This window comes from Atractosteus spatula, chromosome 5 (assembly GCF_055471065.1).
Source record: "Atractosteus spatula isolate fAtrSpa1 chromosome 5, fAtrSpa1.hap1, whole genome shotgun sequence".
NCBI lineage: Eukaryota > Metazoa > Chordata > Actinopteri > Semionotiformes > Lepisosteidae > Atractosteus > Atractosteus spatula.
In genome coordinates this window covers 39,156,658-39,177,341 of record NC_142710.1, presented here as the reverse complement: position 1 = coordinate 39,177,341, position 20,684 = coordinate 39,156,658, and the positions used below count along the sequence as shown (strand labels likewise).

Genomic DNA, 20,684 nt, shown 5'->3' with positions numbered 1-20,684 from the left:
GGTGGTAAGGACATACAGTAACTTGTTGTATCTTCAGCAATACATTTCTTTCAGTTAAATATGGAAGACAGATCTGGTACTGTAGAATGTTTTTTGAGCCATGTTTGATTATGAGAAGAAAAAACACAGCAGGAAAAAGCAGGGGGGCTTATTTATGTGATGGCAAAAAGGCTCACACATACTGTATAGACTTAATTGGTCAAGAGAGGCTGATGAAGAAGCAATGTAATGTGGACTTTTCCTTAATGCGGCTCTGTAAGCCGCATTTTATATCACCTTTCTCACAGTATATCAGAACGTTCAATATTCCCAGTGAGCAGTTAATCTTTGTCCTTCTGTCAGTATTTTAAAGTCCGGCTGAGCTGCTAGAAAGATTCTCACAAATTACAGGTCTTTAAAAATGTGGTGCCTTTAAAGTACAGTTCAAGCCTGATTCGGTTACATAATGCTTAAAATATTTTTGATATACTGTACTGTAGCCAGGGCAGAGTTGAAAATGACGTAAAGTCAACTTTGGATATAATTACACTGTCACAACAAAGTCTGTCTAGTTACAAGACCATTACTTTAATTAAACCTGCATGATAAATTGTTCATTTAAGGTCTTATAGTGGATATACCCTCCTTTTTATTTTTTACAACCTGCTTTAATGTTTGTCACAACTGATAGCCATTAGCCTCAGTTAGGGAACAAAGCAACTGAAGTGATCAAAGAGGCTATAGCCCAAATCCCAATATTTTGATATTGCCACCACAAGGAAGATTCACAGTTTTAAAGGACTGTGCTTTGGTGTTCCTCTGTGATTAATTCTTTGAACAAAAGCTGAACAAACAAGGTTGGTTTGTTATTGTTTTAATTTTCCCATGCGACTGTTTCCCAGGGTGTAAAGACAAGATTAATTAGTAATGTTGAACAAGCACACGGAATAAGAACTGTACTTGAAATGTCTATAGGCAGGAGGCAGCAGGCGGGGATGTTAAGGAAATGGCAAGAAAAGATATAATCAGTTTTTCAAGCTATTGATCAGTTAGAGCTATTTGTGTAATGTGGTGAGAATTTTGTGGTTCGGCTGAGCTTCATGGTCATGTTTCAGTCAGAGGGCGTGGGCTGTTATGGGGGTGTTTCACAATAGCCTTTGAGAAGACCCTCTAAGAAGAGTCAGTACACCGTAAAATTAAATAGCGCCAAGCCCTGCATGACTAGGTTCAGAGGCTAACTGCAAAGCAAGGAAGAGGCCAGATGGTTGCTGTTTCTGTCACATTTGCATCCTTCATTAGAACGCTGTGTAAATTTGGGACTTCTTGATTGATAGTGTTACAGAGGCAGGGTTTACCATGGGCAGCAGAGATCCAGACATTGTTTATCCTGCCTTTGCACTGGAGGGAGTGTTACTTCTTGGATTTTATGACCTTCAATACTTTAGAATTGGTCAGACTGCTTTGTGCTTAAAGTTTGGAACTTGAGTAGCAATTAGTGAATTGATGAAAATTATTCCCGGCAGACTGCAGACACACAACTGACACACAGTTGTTACACAATAAACTGCCAGTTCAGTGTGTTGTCAATCATAGTTTGGTACCTGTGTTTCTTTGGTCTTAACCCTTTCTATTTACATTTTCAGTTTGAGTCTTTACAAGTAGATGAAGTTTTTCAAAGCTGTGCCTTTGCTAATACTCATTACTCTTTTACATTCAAGCAACATAGTTCCATATTTACAACCTTTTTTTATTGAATAGGACCTCTTACTGGTGTTATAGGTTTTGTCCAGTTTCCAACTCAATACCAGATAATGCTGTACACTTTTAAGATCCAGACATACAGTAAACTCAAATTTTGACAAGAAAACAGACTTTTACTAGGATTTTGGGCAGGCTATTCTTTGCTAAACCATTAGGTGCTGTCCTGAACAGATATTTTAGGACATTTGATTTTGTGTGATAAATTATGAGAAGTGATAATATGAGCAAATGATGCATGTTTTTTTAGGTAAGTGTTCCACTTGTCCAACGAGACAAGGTTATAATGATTAACATTTAGCCAGAGTTACGTTTTCTGGGGAAACATTTTTAAGTGGTGTTGTCATTCTGTACATACTATACGGTACAATTCGCTAGTCCAGTTAGTTGTTGCTGTTTTTATATTCCTATCCACTTGATCCATTTCAAGAAGGTAATAATTTGTTTTATGGAGGGGGAAGTCTAGTTCTTCTCCTATATATTGAATTTCACAATTATCTTGACCAAGGGCTATTTGGGGAAAAAAGGTATTTTTTGTTTGTGGCAAATATTCTCAAAATGGCCACTGAACCTAAATGGAAAAAGTAGTTTTTCAGTTTGCACCCTGTAAATCTTGTCGTTGCTCGAGTTGATGGCTTACTATTGCTGTAGTAGAAGCATATGCTTGATAGAAGCATTCTTTCCAATTGTAATCTAATGGCAGACTTCAAGCTGTGAGATTAGATTACTGTGACTGCTCCGCTTATCACACTACTCTGTGACATTTTAATGGAGAGGTGAAACCTTGATCCTGTAGCTTATCATTTTATGGAAATAATTTTCACCAGTTACCCCTTAGCAGGCATTCTGCTTTACTATTAACTGAATAAGACGTGATATAAATATAATGGTAATGTGAATAATAGGAAGATTGGAATGTCAGTATGCTAGCAATTGGTGGTTTGGGATCCTTCATTGTGAGTGGTAAATCTTAAGGGAAACAAACAGTAAATGTGGGAAAAAATGTAGGTAGTCTGAAACTTTGTGTTGTGTATGGTTTTATTAGGACTATTCACCTTGATAAAATGTGGTTTTCCTCTAGACAACTGTCACACTTTGTTGTATGGCATGAGTAACACTCCTTACTTTATCCGAGAGGCTTATTAGGCTGGGGTCTGTCATGTATTTTTGTAACATTAAGTGTTGTGAGAGTACATAACTGGTACCTGTTTGTACAACTGGGGTACTTTTGTCTGAAGTACCTTGCTCAGGGCTACAATAGCAGTGTCTGCAGCAGGAATGCGATCAAATGAATTTCTAGTTTATTAGTTATAAATGTTTCAGTTCTGCAGACTATCTTGTATTATGCTGGTACAGTATGTGTATCCTTTAGTTTAAGTTCATTAGGAATTTCATCCCTACAACTCGGGAAGGCTTCAGTCAAACATCCTGTACCACCACTAGCTTTGCAAGAGGGTTCCTTAACTTGAACTCCACATTTCATTTTTCTGTAGTGTTAACCATTTGTTTCAGTTGCTCAGATGGAATCATCAGAGTCAAGTTATTGTTGTAATGTTGCTATTGAATAGCTCTGATTGTCTTTAGGACTAAAGGTACCATGATAGCTTCACTTGTTCTAGTTCCTCTGTTTGCCCCTCAGAATGACATTCAAGTGTTTGTTTAATATTTACAGGGGAAAATAGAGTACATTAGAACCAGATTTGACTGGATTTATAGATTTATACATTGTCACATTGTATGGTCACCTTCAGCATGCATAAAATAGCTGTAATAGGTAATATTACTAAGCAGATGTTTTTTTTCTGCTGAATCTTTTGTCTACCAGCTGGAAGGTGCTGAAAACCAAGATCTGAACATTAATCATTGTCATCAGATAACAGAAGCAAGAAAAAGTCAACTATTTAAAATTGCACAACTCACTGTGAATCACAATTATTCTTTATTGAAGCCACGTTTTCTGAAGGGATAAAGTTCTTTGGGAGTTGAAATCCACTAAATGTAATGGTATTTAATGATGATTGTGGTATAAGAGGTTACCAGATCAGGAAATGCTTAAATACGTCATATCCCATCAGCTGTCTCACTTTAGAGGAATTTGGTTTGGTGCACACAGAATCAGAGGTTTTTGTTTGCAGCACCTGTACTGCAAAGGGAAAATGGGGACACCATCTCTGTCCTCTGATTGTTCCATCTGTTCTTTGACATACTGCAAGATTCACTGTGCTTGGTAGGAGAGTTAAGTGCATCTGTCACTGATATTACAGCAAACTGGTGGTGCTTAGCTGATTTTATGCTACCAGTAGGGGAATTTTGTCACAGATAATGACATTTACCGGGGTCAAATTGTCATTTTCTGTGCCACAGACGTAACAGACACCTGTGCTAGTTCAAACACTTGGAAGCATTTGGTTTATTTTGTTTTTTTTTAAATAATGTTGCCTAAAAAGGGTTTTCCCTTTATTATATGTTCTGTCTGCAACTATTCAAGATGTGTGGATGCAGACAGTCCAAAATCTAATGTATTTCTACTAATTAGTCATCTTTCAAAACATCTATTTAAGTAAAAGGTAACTGATTTCCTAAAGAAGTGGCCTGTTAGAACCAGATTTGACTAGTCAAAGTCCTTTCAACATGTAACAGTGCCTGCTACAGTCAAGACATCTCCATGCAGCTGAAGTCTTTCAGACAAAGTGTTTGAAAAATGTATACCTTCAATACTGAATTTTGAGACACAGAGTGGTCATTACTAGAAACCAATTGCATTACAAATTAGCCAGATTGATTTTGTTCCCCAATGATTGTTTTAGTCTTCGTTTCTTTTGAAATTGCCTTTTCGGAAGCTTGAGATGTTTCAAGACAGACTTTAAGACGATCATGCTGCAGTAGTCCTGCCTGTGGCCTTGTGATTATGAAAAGAAATGAGCATGGAGAGCCTTGGGCAGAAGGAAGGCAAGCTGATGTCCTGTTGTGTTTTGTCTGCAGTTGCCCATGCGCAGGACACACACCATGCCACAGAGAAACCAGTGATCCACTGCCACAAGTGTGGGGAACCATGCAAAGGAGAAGTGCTACGTGTGCAAACCAAGCACTTTCATATCAAGTGCTTTACCTGCAAAGGTGAGAGAAGGTTTTCTTCCTATCTCTAGACCGACTCCTCATTTTCATGTTGTTGCTTAAATTGTGATGCACCAGGGTTCCTTATTTTTACAAACACAATCCCTCCAAAACAGGTGCAAATTATTGAGATATTTAAGAGTTACCACATTGCGAGTGACCTTTTTTCATGATACCTCTTTAGCAGGCTCTACTCATTGTCCAGAAATGGAAATGCTACTGGCACCTCTGTTTTGTGGCTTGACCTGGTTTTGGCTTTCTTTTAGAGTTGCTCTCTTTAATGTTTCATAGTTGTGTGTACATTAAAAAAAACTGACAGTGGAATTTTTTTAAAGCGTTTTAAAAGTTTTAATGTTTTTAAGTGTTTTCATGTTCAACTGTGAAAGGAATTTGGATTTTGTATTATTAATAAGACTTTTTTTAATTCATTTGTAGTTGGCATCTTTAATAGTACTGTTGACTCAAGGTTTAGTATAATTTTGGTCATGAAAAGTATTAAATTCACCCTGTTAGGAAGGTAATAGACCACTTTGTTGTAAACAAAATCTCAATGACATCCATTCAGGCTCTGAATGTGACCCCGTTCCACTAGTATAATCAAGCTTTGGATACATTCACTAGTTCTGGAAGTTTGTGTTTTTTAAGTCTTGGGTTCATATTGTTTTAGTGATAAAAATGACCAAATTAAGGGTTTTGTGTCTGCATATGAACCTTGTGGGCTGAACACTTTTTTGGGATTTTTTTCAATTAAAATTACTCCCATTTGTGAGCAGAAAATGAGTTTTTTAAACCACTCGTCCTTACTGCGGTTCAGCCAACTTTCTTTGGGAACAGATGTTGTTTCTGTTGAGATTTTGGAAAGAACACTGAACACTTTTTTTAATCAGTTTTATTGGAGGTGGTGCTTTGGGTAACAAAACCTTTTAACTAGTAAAAGAACAGAACATCATAACAATGTTTTTTTGTGTTTTATTAAGTAACTAAATTATAGTTCATACTGTACTTTGGCTTTTAATCTCAATCTTTAGCTTTGAGAGAGTACAGCCTAGCCTTTAGGACAGGAACGTCTGAAACTCCTCTTAGATGTGCCACTGGGTTCCTCCAAGGGCAATAGTGATTGAGCTTGTAGAGGGGTGTTTGAGCAATGATGCTGGGAAGGAATGTCTCTGGCCCTGTATTTGTATTTTATAGTGTATGTGATTGATGAGAGTTGGTTTTCTTTTTCAAACTTCATGATGTGCATTTAAAAATACAGTGCAATAACATGACCTTGGAGCACTTAGAACTCAAGCTTGTATTAATTTGTGTTGGTATAAAAAACTGATATAATTCCAGGAAAGTTGAGAGTGTGGAGAGTCGTTCAATTCCACTAGTTTCCTCTTGTCTTCTGTTAGGCAATTATTGAGATAAATGCATTTGCAGTGGCTGCTGGTGTTGATATGAAATGGGTACAAGTAACAAAAGTTTTAAAACAAAAAAAAAACTTCCTGCTGATTAAGCAGGTAACTGTTTGTTAAGGCAATATCTTGACAGAAAATGTGCAGCTTCTTGGGCACAAAGAGGCAATAAGTTACTTTGTCAAACATATTTATTTAAATGAATTGTAAAGACATAGATTTATAGTGCACACATGATTTATTTACCTTCAGAGTTTCTAGTTTCTATTTTGTAAAAATACCAGTACCTCACAAGATGCACTGTGCACTGCATTCCTGGCATATGCATGTACTGTTGTACTGTGTAATAGTTTATTTGTGATGTTCTGTAGGATTTTGTGTGGTACTTCTATGAATGAGAATTGATATTCATGTAGATCTTTGGAGCTCATGACTAATTTATGGCACATGTTTAAAAAAATTCCTCTAAAAGCTCCCTCATTATAATAACATTTGATAAATTTTGTAAATTTGAAGATGTATTATTTAAAAAAACACAACAGTGTTGGGACCATGTACTGTAGTTTCAAAATCGAAATATTTTGGCCTTAAGTTAGCAACGTATTTATTAGGAAGTTGCAGGAATTAGGCTTCTTGCATGGATGGTACATTTAAATGAAAATGATCCAAAACACACAAGCAAATCTCTGACAGCATGGCACAAAAAGAAGAAATTCAGGGTTTTGAATGGCCAAGTCAAAGCCCAGACCTAAACCCCAAAAAGATGTTGTGGAAGGACACATAAGCCCTCAAACAAGACATACAAGGAGGGCTGTTCGTACAAGCCCTCAAACATTTCTGAAAGGAAGAGTGGGACGGAATTCCTCCCAGGCAATGTGACAGACTGATCCACTTCTTCAGGAAAAGTTTAATTCAAGGTATTGCTGCTAAAGGGTGCGCCACAAGTTACTGAATCAAGAGCCATGCTTTATTTTTCACACAAAGATATTGAATGCTGGCTGAATTTTTTAATAATGCCAAAGTATTTTTTTTTGTGTATTATTTGCCAAATTAGGTACGTTTTGTCTACTATAAAGACCAGGTGAATGTCACAAATGTTAAAACATAAAATCTTACGTGGGAGTACTTTTTCACCACACTGTTGAAGCCCTTTTTAAAGAACCTAGAACCAAGTTAATGATGGATTTAAGATGTGTTAAAGGATTAAAAGGAACCAGATAAGAGGTTTTTGACTACTATAGGCCTTTACAGGTAGTAATATACAATGTAGTTCCTAAAAACATTTTTACTCTGGTTGAATGCTGCACCATTTCTATTCAACTTCAGATTTAAAGATCTGCTTATCTTTTAACCAATGTCAAAATCCATGTTAATGGTTTATTTCTATTTTCTCATGTTAACAACGATTCTCACTTCATATAAATATTAGTGCAACCTTTGCTTAAGCTTCCCAATTTTATTACTTTCCATTGTGTGTAAATTGCTTCAGTTGCCTGTCTGAAATTCCAATAGAGTCTAGTAATGGTTCAATCAAATCGTTCAGCTGACTTTATCCCCAGTTTAATTAGGTTAAGAAGAAAATCTTGTCACGTCAGTATCCCTAATTCCACATCCAATTATAGCTAATATTTCCCCTCTCCCCTATTTCTGTATTGGGAATGATGTTCTTCCATAACAATGTGACCTGTTAACTTTCAAGGCATACTTTTTAGGAAGATTAAATAAGTCAATGCCTTGGTTTTTCAGGGGGTGGTAATACAATAATGTGAATGACATGCTCCTACAGTATATAGAGCAAGCATAGAGCAATTTGTCTAACATGCCTGACACTTCTGTGCGGAGATGATTCTTTAAGGAAAAAATAAGTTAACAAATTAATTTAATTATTGATTTAACCATCATGAACTTTGAATTATTTCCAGCTAAGCAAAGAGAATAACATCAAACTGTAACTTCTGTAACTTCATTGGTGGTTGTAAAGGTACCTGCACTTGAATGGAGAATTAAAACATTTTTCTTGACCTTGGGTTTTATAATGCCCACCAGGCTGCACATTTCAACATCAGTGCTTAATTTCATTTGCTAATAAAACTTTTCGCTTCAGAAATAGCATCACACAAGACTGACAGAACACAGACATGCTGGCATTCCAGTAGATCTGTAGTGTCAGGCCTGTGAGATAGCAGTCTCAATCCGCACTGATAGGTCTGAGAGTGACCTTTAATGTCTGTCTATGTTGAAAGGTTCATTATAATACTGTTTCAGAATAACTAGGAAACGGAACGTGTGCTTTGAGTGGTGAAACCTGTGCCTTTTCACAGCTCCCAATTCTAAATGTATATTAAAAAGATTACTTTTATCACCTGGCAAATGAACAATATACTTGGCTCTGTTTACAGATACAGTATACTGTATAGTGGACCCTGATCTGTAGTAGTGAATATTCACAGTAATGTTTGTACACAAAGTTTGTCTGACATCTCTGAATGAAATGAAGTTTTGATAAAAAGTAAATTAGCAAATATGGCATACAAGAAAAGTTGGTTATTGTCCATTACGCTGTGTGCTTTATCGTTTATCCTTATGATGCAAAATTACTCTTGTCGTGACCTGTGAAACTGTACTAAAGTTAAGCTTAACAGCTGCTGTAAATACAACTGAATTACAAAACAGTGGCTCAGTAGTCTTGGAAGACTCTATCTGCTAATGTTGTGTCCTGTCACTGATTCTATAGCACAGCTCTTGAAGCCCTGTGAACCAAAGGTCTTTGTTTTTGAAGAACAGGGTTATGGTTAAATAGTAAGTCTAATGCAACTGTATGACATCTGCTGTCCAAGTAAAATTTGTCAGTTGGCTGGTGAAACAGGAGAAGGAAGTAGAAATGATGCAAATAACAAAACTACCTTCTATTGCATATACAGGAAAGCATTTTGTAAACATTTGAGATGTTACTAAATAACTTGTTCTTCTTTCCTCGTGACTCAGGCAATCTTTACAGCTGTGCCATGTCTATGTTACATAAGGGCCATCTGTCACTCTACCATTCTGTAGTACTGTATAATCACACCCATTGCAGTGGAAATAGAATTTGCTGTGCATCTTTGCTAACTCCTGGTACAGTACATCCACTATAATATCATATATGGATAGCCTTGAATGTTGAAAAGATGAAAAGATGGAGACATTGCTGTGGAATAAATGAATGGAAAAGCAATTGTATTTTGTTTGCATACTGTATGTTAATCTCTTTGTGTATACTATGCCATAGAATGAAGTAGAAATGTTTAATTTAGCTAATTTTGTTTAAATTTGCCTAAGAAGTTATCTTGACTCTAAATGAGTAGTGTGGGGTAAATACTTTTCTTCTACAGCTTTTGGCCATCAGTAAAGAAAGACTACTGTTATGTTGCTTTTAGGAGGACCACAAAGTCTCTCCTAGCCTCCAAGATACAGAGCTTTTGCTCGGTCCACAGTATGGCCAGTGCCTTACTGGCGAGGAAGGCTGTTTCTATTTCTGGCTCAGTCTTCAGGAGCTGTTAAAGAGCTGTGGAAACAGAAATAGCATTTCTTATCCCTCAGGAGGTGAGGACCATGAAGGCAGTGATATGCCAGGATCATAGCCACTCAACAGCTGAGGATTTACGTTAACAAGAAGTGGAAGACCTGAGTGCAGATCGAGGTCAAAAATTGGGAGGAAGGTTAGGGCAAGTATTTTTACAGCAGGGCTAGGGGATGACATCACCATGTTTCCATGACAAATATTTTCAGAGATTATTTAGCAAAGGTGGTCAGTTTTTTATGTGCTAAATTTTTCTCTCTAAGGGCACACCTGACTTTTGATAGGCTTAGTCATCATCTCTTCAACTCCTCTACATGTTGTGACTAAAAGAAATTAAACATTTCAAACAATTCCCAACAACCATCAGAGCAGGTTGTGTTTTCAATACCCACATAATAATCATTAATGTGTATTTATCTCCAAGATGGCTCATCCACTTGATTTCAATTTCCTGACCACATGTTTTCATTGATGTGTACTTGGTACCTTTTTTCTCACCACATGGAATTACTGTATATAGAAACTGACTGTATACTGTACATTTTCTAGTGCAGGCTAGTTTTACATCTTTTATGAATACACTGACATCTTCAGAAATATGCTTCAGTTTAGCTCACTAAATGGAAAGAGCTCTGTGTTTTAAATGGCAAAGGTCATTGCAGAAAGGAAGTGTGAGGGGATATTTTTAAGCTCTGTGAGGTTGAAACATTCAGCAATACCTGAATTCCAGTTAAGACTTAATGGTCTAGCTTTTCCTTCATAACATTACCCATGTGATGGGGAAGTGCACATGTTGTAAAAATTTCAAGAGCCATAATGATTGGTTATGATTTATTTTAATAGACTAATTTGAAACTTTATATGATAGGGCAGTTGTCTTGGTGGACCTGCTGAATACAAGGCCAACACAACATTTATACCTGTTGTGAAGAGCTAGGAGCATGACCCAGAGTCACCTCATGACAAGCAACTCATGGTTCTGTAGACCTGCATCCATGGTAGAAGGAGAGATAGCTGAAAGGACCTAAGTATGGTGGGACTCCAAGCTTATAACTCTTAGAGGAAGTGTGTGTGTATTTTGTTTTCTGTTTATTTTTGTTCTATTTGTTATTTTTGCACTATATATAATTGTTTGTTGGTTTGTGGGGAGCACTGTCCAAATAAACCACCACTTTTGCACCTACAGTAAGTGCTATTGCAGCTGAGCCATCATTCTATTTTAAAAGAACTAACTTAGGCATCCCTCCAGCCCTCTCTGTGACAATACCATATATTTGGCATTTTTCACTAATTTATTAGTCTCCTGCTCCTCTTGTTTCAGGCTGAAATTAATATCAGCTTTCAGTTGAAAATGGCTGAGCTTAACAGTGGATTGGAAATTGACAAATTCTCACTTGATTTTACTAACACTCTTGTTTCTTTTCCTTGAATTTTGAAATCCCAATAATTAGGAGCTGTCCTGAGGGGTATATTATTCAAATTCTTCAAAGGGGCTAATGCATTCATCTTTTCAATTTGTTTATGAAAAGATCTTTTCCCTTCACTACAGAGAGTTCTAATGCTTTCCTCAGATCTGAATAAACACATACTTGTTTTTATTTATGAGTGGAGAAGCATTTTATTACAGTGCCAATGAACATTTTGCCTCCTACAACAAAAATAGCGCTGCATTTTAATTGTTCTTAGGTTTATTTAAATTTTAAATCACTAGGTATTTATCTCTCTCTGTTGCAAGGTTAAGTGCTGAATACAAGGAAATTTGATCACAATGGTTAACTTTCATAAACAGTTTTCGGGCTTATCAGCAGGAAGTCGAGCAAGGTGACTTCCTGCAAGCTGGTGCTCTGTAAGAGCAGCACTTCTCTCCAATGAAAATGATATTGTTCATTGTATAACGTACAGTTCAGCTGCCTTGGGGACTCGGGTAGATTCTACTATAGGTGTAAAATGGGCTGAGATGAACATCTCTGACCCAGAGATGGAGGGAGGGCCAGCCTATATTATTATCCCGATGGAGCATGTTGTGCTGACTGTGGTGTTCGTTCTCTGTGCGCGATTATTCCAACACCTGCTCAAGACATTTGCACCTGGCGTGATTCAGCTGTGCCCTCATTTAATGATGAGCAAGGCATGGAAGGGGAGGGAGCTGAAACCACAATCCCAACTGGTGTTTTTTAATTTATTTTCACTGAACATAGCTGGTTTGCTCTTAGCAGATGTTCTTTGTGATTGCCTGCAAAATCAGAACAAATTACCACTCTCGAGGAGGATTGTCTATATCAAATGTTAGTGCAGGTTAGTAGGACTGGTCTTTCAGTGGGGTTGACTAAAGTTTCTAATAGTATACGGTGCTTATATCAGCAATCCTTGCTGAAATATAGGGGCAGCTGCAGCACCTACCTCATTCCTTATACCATCCCTGATCTCCCACGCCCAGCAGTTGTTACTGCTAGGGAGTGGCATACTGCTCGACAAAATAGCTATGAATTCTAATTGGCTCCCAAAAATACCACAGTCTCCTCGGCTGCTAAGTTGTGCGGAGAATGCAGTGAATGTTTAGGAATTTTATTTTGCAAATAAACACTGTACTACTGGTATCTGCAGGATTGCATCTCAGATGAAAAGCTTAAAATCTCCCACAAAAAATACATCTAAAATGCTTTTCCTTTGTAGTTAGGTGCTTGTGTTATAATTGCTAATGAATGTTTGCACCTATTGTACTCCTAAACAGTAGCAAGCAGTTTTGAATCAATAGATACAATGCCTGCTGGTGCAGCAAATTGTCTCGCATAGCCATTCACATGTAACTTCTGTTTTGGCTTGAATGCCTTTATAATCTCCTGCCATTTCTGGTGGTAGGGCTTTCCAGTTGTGCCAGATTATGTACGATTTCTGTGATATACTTGCATTTGCTTGCATATCTTCTTTGGTCTATATAACCAAGAACTATAGTTCATTTTGCTTGTACCACAACCCAGACCTGACTGGAGCCCACAGTGTCAATTTCATTTTTTTCCATATCTTCCTTTTTTATGCATTTTCATAAAATCTCAGTTTTCATTTAGGTCCACACTTTTTATAGATTTTATAGATATTAGAGTTTGGAATGGAAACTGACAATTTCAGCCCGGATGTGTACTCTTTGGTTTCTGTGCTATTTAATTCAATCATTGTTATTTTTACCTGCTCAAGTGAAAGATTTCTGCCCTTTCCTTCCTGCTTCTTTTTTCCCTGCAGGAAAATGAGTCTATAGCTGAGGAATTTCACTTGATTTTTTTTTTACATTTTGGTAAGGCTGCTTATATAATAATGGGTATATAATAATATATTATATTATAATTATAATGCTTCTTATATTGTTATATCAATACAATTAAAAGCAATCAATACAAAGCCAGCCTTTAATATATTTATTGTAATCTAAAAGTACAATACAAAGCCAGTTCTTAATTTTTAGTGTAAGTACTTGCCAATTCCATGAATTCTCTGGATGCCAGCAGGTGTTTTCCCTTGTTCTTAGTTGCGTCAACTACATCATCAGTCAATAGCATGCCAATAAATTGATAATTCAACTAATTGATTATTACAGTTATTTGTTGGAGGAAGGTAGAATGGTAGATGTTGATGAATGACACTTAAACTGAAGAACAGTAAAATATGTCTTAAGCAGCACCTCAGGAGAAGGAATAAATAAAACTTACTAGTTCATATGACCAAGAAAATGTATTTCACCCCATACAAATGGTCCCAAGTCATTTGTTTTTAATTCTTCTCTTAAGAAAGAATCAGTTGTGTTCCTGTTTGTGTTGTATGATTTCTTTCCTAATAAAATGTTAAATGATTAATTATTTCTTTATACAATGGTAAGTTTATACAAGATGTCTGAATATGTTTACAATATTCGATTAAACAGGCTTTTTATGGCTTAGTTTTCTTAAACTAAAATACTATAAATAGAAAGGAGAAGTAATTTTCTTTTGCCACACAGGAAGTTACTGTCCTTTGCTATCATGACGCTGTTGAGAAAAACGATCCATCAGGAACTACAGTCATCTCTGTTGCTCTTATGTGTGCTTCATTTACTAACCTTGCATACTGTACTGTACATTGCTCTTCTGATATTTTTTTATATCCTTAGTATTACATGCAGTATATAAAGTAAATGACTAACATGCTGCATTGCCATTGCTGCAGGGTGATTATTGCTCAGCTGTTTTTTCCTATTTCTTAATGTATAGTATGAAAATGTAATTGAGAAGAGACAAGGAAAGTCATTAGTTCAAGGTCATTGATCAATAGATAACACTCATAACCTGTTGTGATAGAAACCAGAAGCTTAAAAAACAAAGTGCCTATAAAGGAATTCTGCAGAAAGAAAAATAATGCTCTTAGTAATATTGATGCATTGTGGGGGTGTTGACTGAATTCTGGTAGATTCACCCCTGCTGGCGTTTTCACTCCCTGTGAAGGGAAATGTCCAGATTGTCTTTGGACAGCTGCCTATTGCCTCTGCAAAAACTGGTTGAAGCACTTTCTGGTCGGTTCTACATATCAGCAGGCAGCATTTCTCAATAACATTTGTATATAAAGTGGGAAGAGTTTCGATAACATGCAAACCCAGCCACCAACCTCAGAGTTACTGTTCGTGGTGACTTGTTTTTACCATTAAACGCTGAATTGTAGTGTGATTAATGAGCTTAACTGAGAAAACTATCAAAACATCAGGATAATCACTAGCACATCTTTTCATGCAACCTCTGTGCACATAAATACCAGATTTGGGTAAGTACATTGGCAACTTATTGCATTGCTTTTTCTAGACTGTGAAATTCTGCCTGCAGGTTCTAGACAGTAATATTAACTTTTACTTATTGAGATCCCCTGTGGTTTTGTGTTTTGACAATTGAAAATTGAAATCTTTAAGTTTTTTATGGGATAAGTTTTATATTTTTCACTCTTATACTACTCAATTGATTAGACTTCATTTATTTTTCTCTTGTAATGCTGTTTGCAATTCTAATGTGCAACATGTTCAAATTCAGTATCTTGTATAGCCAGAATGTATTCTGTATTTATGAAGGCTGGAGGAAATGATGGAAATGCAGTTTAACTCCACTATAATTAAAGGATTTGGCAGTGTTTGAAGGCTGTGAAATATCTGTTTAGTTTTTAAAAAAGCTTAACCAAGCTGTATTTTCTCTGTGCCTTGTTTTCCAGCTGTAGTGATATTAAGTATATAATCTGAAGGGATGGCGTCTGTACTTCCATTTCGCTTTGCCAATATAATTATGCTTTTATAATTATATTGTCAAAAGGAGATGGAAGTACAGACACCATTCCTTCAGATTATATACTTCAATATGAATGAAGAGATTTGTGATAGTGCACACATGTATTTTGTCAGTTTGAGACCATGCAGAGATCTAGTTATAATCAAAGGTAAACAACTAGTGCTTACATGATGGAGCCTGTCCCTCATGTAAACTTACCTTGATATTTAGGCATGTTAAACTTGTTTTTGTCTTCATTTTGCACCATCTTCACTGGATTTTCAATATGGTGTTACATGTACAGTATTTTTTAACTACCTTTGCTATTTTGGACTTAGATAATATTGTTATATATACTACAGTAAATCTTAAAAAGGGCATCATGCCATGTACTATTTCTTACATTTAAATAAAAATATAATACTGATAAGTAAATGAAGGGAGTTTGCATTTAAGTTGTCCGTGTTAATTATGGTACCATAGCACTCAAACCATATCAAAACTGTAGGGAAAAATAGTGAAATTGGATGAACTATTAAAAATGTAAAGAAAGCAAAGGTAAGAATACAAATTTGCCTTTACGATAGTGACTTTCGTATAGTACATAGTTTGTTACAGAATCATAAAAATACTGTTAATTCTGACTGTGGGTGTAAATCATGCAATATACTGTACTGTATTTGCTTTATAACTTTCATAAAATAACACTTTTCCCTATTCTAATGCTTTATACCATTTGTAGAACATTAATAGTGATGTGACATTTGGTAGGAATTGACTGTGCTCTGTAGATACACTTATTTTCTGTTATCACCATAGAAGGCTGTGATGTAAAAGTCTTTATGTGTGGTGGACTGTGTGCTGTGCTGCATTCTGAGGCTGTGGTTAACTGGTCTGTAATCAGATTAAACACTTTCGTGAGCTACCTTTTTTACATGGGAAAAGCTAAATGTTGCTTAATATTGTATGTGTGAAGTACATTACTAAAAGGTTTATCCTTGATTTCCAAGCAATTAAGCTGCGTGGTGTTAGGATATGTATAGTATCTTGCATTTCTACATCAAGGCAGTTATACCTTATTTCTCAGAAACTGTGAAGTGCCTCCTTTCATATGCTACTGTATTATTGCAAAGAACAACAGGCTGTATCTACATTCTTTAGTAACCACCTGTCATCCTTTTCGCTTCTCTTGCACCTGGTGTTATTTCCTCCCTCTCCATCATTCCACTTCCAGAGTCCATCCATCTTCAGACCTATATTCTTCAATAAATCTTACACTGTATTGTACTAATGGAGTCTATAGTTACACTGCATTTGTTGTGTTGCACTTCCAGAATTATACTAGCTTTTATAATTGGCTGTTTTTCTGGCAGGTTATCATATTTATTCTTATACAGTATGCTTGTACATAATTGTTTCCCAGGATGAGGGTGTTTGTAAAACAAATGTTTACTTGAAGTAAAGGTTATCTTTTGTTCCCTGAGCAATTAAGCAAGCCAAAAAGCTGCAGCTTTCTTTTTTATTTTGTTAGTATTGATTTTGTTAATCTGGGTTCTAGTCTTCAATAGCTTTTATAATTAGGTCAAATTAAAACTGCAAGACCAAGGGAAAGCAGATATTGGGGGTGGCACAGCATGTAGGCTGTTGAAAGTTCTGACCTGGCATGATTTCATCATCTGTTTTTCTTGCAATAAACTCTGGGGATGGTTGCCTAATGGGAAGTGAAAACTTCGGCAATTAGCCTCAAGTCCTCGGCTCAAATGATTGCATGCCAAAGGGATCTGAGACAAACAGTTCTGGTTTAGCTGAACAGACACATCTCTCCAGATTATATAGCACATTTTAGCTACATACAGTATATGCTGAACTCCATTTTAACATTTCCAATTCTATTTTTTTGTGTGTGAATACCAGTCTGTTGTGTGACAAGTGATGGGAGTTGACATTTTAAATGGTAATTTTTATACTAAATGCTTTGAAATGTTTCCAGGAATTAAATTGCTTCGGAAAAAGCATTATTCTCAGAATATGTCAAAGTTAAGAAAGTATTAGTTTAATGTGGATTTCTGTTATGTTAACAGTGAAATAGAGACTGTGACACAATCGTCATCCCTCCTCTAGAGGACGCTCCGACCCTTTTGTATTTCGTTTCATTATCACGTTCACCTGCCCCTTGTTCCGTCTATTATTTAAACCTCGTGCCTCTGAAGCTCAGGGCTCTGCATTGGAAGACGGACGCCTGGAGGCCCGCCTAGCATCAAGTCGCCCTACGTCCAGGGGCTTGGAGCGCCTGGCCTCGTCACTCTGTTTTTAATGTCCTTGTTCCTGTTCCTGTCCCTGATCTTGTTCCTGGCTTTAATCGTTTGACTTGGATGGATCTCCTGGCACTTGGACCCTGGACTGTGCCCTAGTTTCCTGTTTGGAATTTCCTCATTTGGACTTGTTTGCCTGCGTACCCCCCATGCAGCTGGATCACTGTCAGCACCGCCTCCTGTTCGTCATCCAGTCCTTCCCTCACCGTGTTTTCCCTGTAGCCCAGTCTCCAGTCTCTTCCGGATTATACCGTCTGCATAGGGTCCTAAACTACGCACTTCACGGGAGTCAGGACCGGCTCCCATTACAGACTGGGTGTCTCAGGTGGTTTAAGTAAAGAGCTAATAGTGTAAAGGTCTGAGGTTCAATCCTTGTTTCCTCGTCTGTTCCCAATCTTCAAACAGGGTACAGGGTATCCCACTAAATTAACTGCCTTTCGGAAGAGTGTCTCTGATACCCACCTATCCCATGACCTGATCTGTTTATGGGCTTGCACACACAGTACTTTCCATCTAAATAGTGAATAAAACATGTGTAGCTGTGTAAGATTACGCTGCAGTCAGCCCTTAGAACACAAGATGTCTCAATGATTATTATCTACAGAATAAGGGGAAGTTGGTTTTATTGAATCCATGTTCAAAAAAGGTCCTGAGTGCTGAACATATTATGAGTGCTATTAGTCCAATCAATAATGTTGAATTTATGGTTGGATATACAGTTAAAATTGCTTCATAAGAGATTTTGTTGTCTAAATTGGAAACATTGTAAAGTTTTGTACCCTGTATAAAACAATTGACTTGCTTGTTTTCTTGTTTTGCACTCTTGCACTAATTTGAACTCATTCAGAGGTTTTGAAAGACCCAGTGGTAAAGTGTAAAGGCACAAGAGACTCTTTAGGTTTGTTTTGGATCAGGGTATTGAGTGCCTGAAGAAGCTGAGAGATATATGAGCCTTAACAACGCTGTTCCTGAAATTCTTACCCATCATTGCTTCAGGACTTATCCTGGAGGGATTGGAAAATTTAACACTGAACAGAGTACACCTGACAAGACGTGCATCGCATGAAATATCCCTTCCTCCTGGAAATAGAGAGGTCTTAGAAATACAGTATGAACAGTTGAGCCTTCCGAGTGAAGACACTCGTTCTGCTAACTCAGGGAGCAGGGTGAGCTCTATGATGCAGTTATAAATAATTAAAACCTGGCTGGGTCTAGTGGGCCATGACTTTCTTAGCTTTCCGGTAAATAGTAGGTCCCCATTGGCAGGCTTCTGCAACTTAGAGTGACATCACAGAGAGGTACACCTCTTCTCCAATTGGTACTGTATAATCTCTCCTGTTAGGTTCTGTGCATCTAGCCAAATGGTGAATGGCTTTTCAGTCGGGATATCCATTTGACTCACTTATTCCCAAGCAGTGTATTCGGAGAGCAATTCCAGATTGTGTGGGTGTTTTTTTTTAAATAATGGTTTTAGAAAGTAGAAATAAAAATTAAATGTCCTTTGTTTTCAGTTTATTCCTTCTAGGGTGCATTCTCATATGTGTTTAATTTGGGAAATTTTTTGCATGGGATGGATTAGTGTGTTTTGTGTATAAGTGGGTGTGTCATTGACTGGTAAAGTTGTGTTTTGCTGTAGGTTTTGGGAAAAGGTTTATGAGATTTTAAATTTCTGTAGCACTCAAAGGAAGGTGGTAGTCACTCTCTCTGTAATCCTGTACGGCTGAAAAAGGAAGCCTCTGCTCTTATTGGAAAACTGTGTTAGGAATAAACCAACCAATTTTCTAAATAAAGACCAGAAAACCTCTTGGATTTCATAATTTCAGGTATTCATGTGCAAAGTTCCCTGACCCAGGACAGGAATATTTCACAGCATGTAAGTATAGATGTGGGAAGCAAGTAGTTTTGTTTTTTTTACACAAATTGAATGTGCACAGCAGTCCAGGAACCAAGGCTTTCTCTACACAGGATTCAGACCAGTGGCTTGACTACAAAATGAGCTGGCCCACTTCAGAGAGCCACAGTTGAGCAGGTTTTAAAGATAACCATTTATCAACAATTGGTAGCAATCTTTTCTCATTATAATATGAATACCTTGAGGTCTTAGAGGATCAGAATTGTCCACTGAGCTAATAAAAAGATAATTTGATTAAACGCCTATCATTTGTACCAAGTTGTTACTAATGTATAATTCATGTTTAAGAGTCTTTTATGAATCATCTGGGGACTAATATACAACCTGTTGGATTGCTGCTCATCATAGTTAGGACTGACCATCACTGCTGCAGAAGGATGTGAAGGGCCTTAAGTATTGCGTTCTTTTTCTGACTTTAAAGCCACTGTCAGTCAATTTGCAGTTTGCTTTTGGTAACTGAAAGGAGTGTATGTATAGTAACTTGTGAAAAGGGAATGTATAGTTTGATGTACAATTTAAAATCTAGTATCTTTAAATGTATTTTTTTTCAGTGCATAACCTCTGATTTGTAATTTTATAATTTGTATGAACATTTTGGAAGTGTAGAATGGCAAAATATTGATGAACAGAAACATTTCAGAGTCCACACCTTTATGTCCCTTCATCACAGCACATGGCAGTGACTTGGTTAAAAGGTAGCAAACTAAGAAGCTTCGCGCTAGAACACAGTTTTTTGGATCTTCGACCACTGCAGTGGATCCTCAAAACCCATCCGGCTAAGTTTACGTGAGCATGGACGACAGTGCATTCGAACAACTGTCTAAATTGAGCTATTTACACATGATGTATTGTGACTTTTGTTCTAAAACCGGTCAGGAAGTTGCAGGAAAAACTAAGTTTTTCAAAGGGACGAATCATTTAAAAAAAGAAACGGTAAAAAAACATGGAGTCAGAAGCATAAAAATGCTCGTGATAGTGTAATTGCGAAGTGTGCCTTAAGACAGACACCTTTAACCTGGGCTGTGTCTCATGCCTGTGAAAAAACAGCCAAGAAAGACTTTAAAGAACTGAAAATGAAATTTAATGCAGCCTACATGATTGCATCCGAGGAATTACCGTTCACAAAATATGCCTCCCAAATTTTGCTAAAACAAAAGAACGGAATGGATGTATCAAAGACGTATGATAACGACACCGCATGTGCTGAGATTATTGGGTGCATTGCAGACGAACTTAAAGCGTAAACATTAAGTGGGGCTGCAAAGGCTCATCAAAGGCCAGTCTGCAGACATGTCCTATAGTAGTTTGTGGGAGGTCATCTTGACAAAAGAGCCTTACTTTACAGATTTCAGTAATGATCTGCATTTAGGTCAGATCATGCTT

General features: G+C 37.0%; 1 protein-coding gene across 7 annotated transcripts in view; it reads left to right on the top strand.

The window, feature by feature from the left end:
* Positions 1–20,684, top strand: part of ablim1b (actin binding LIM protein 1b) — a 159,232-nt gene that overhangs the window by 71,175 nt on the left and 67,373 nt on the right. For all 7 annotated transcript variants that reach the window (XM_088917732.1, XM_088917727.1, XM_088917733.1 and 4 more), the window contains exon 2: positions 4,720–4,854. In XM_088917732.1, coding sequence (XP_088773858.1) covers positions 4,720–4,854 — 135 coding nt within the window. The remainder of the gene's footprint in view (positions 1–4,719; positions 4,855–20,684) is intronic.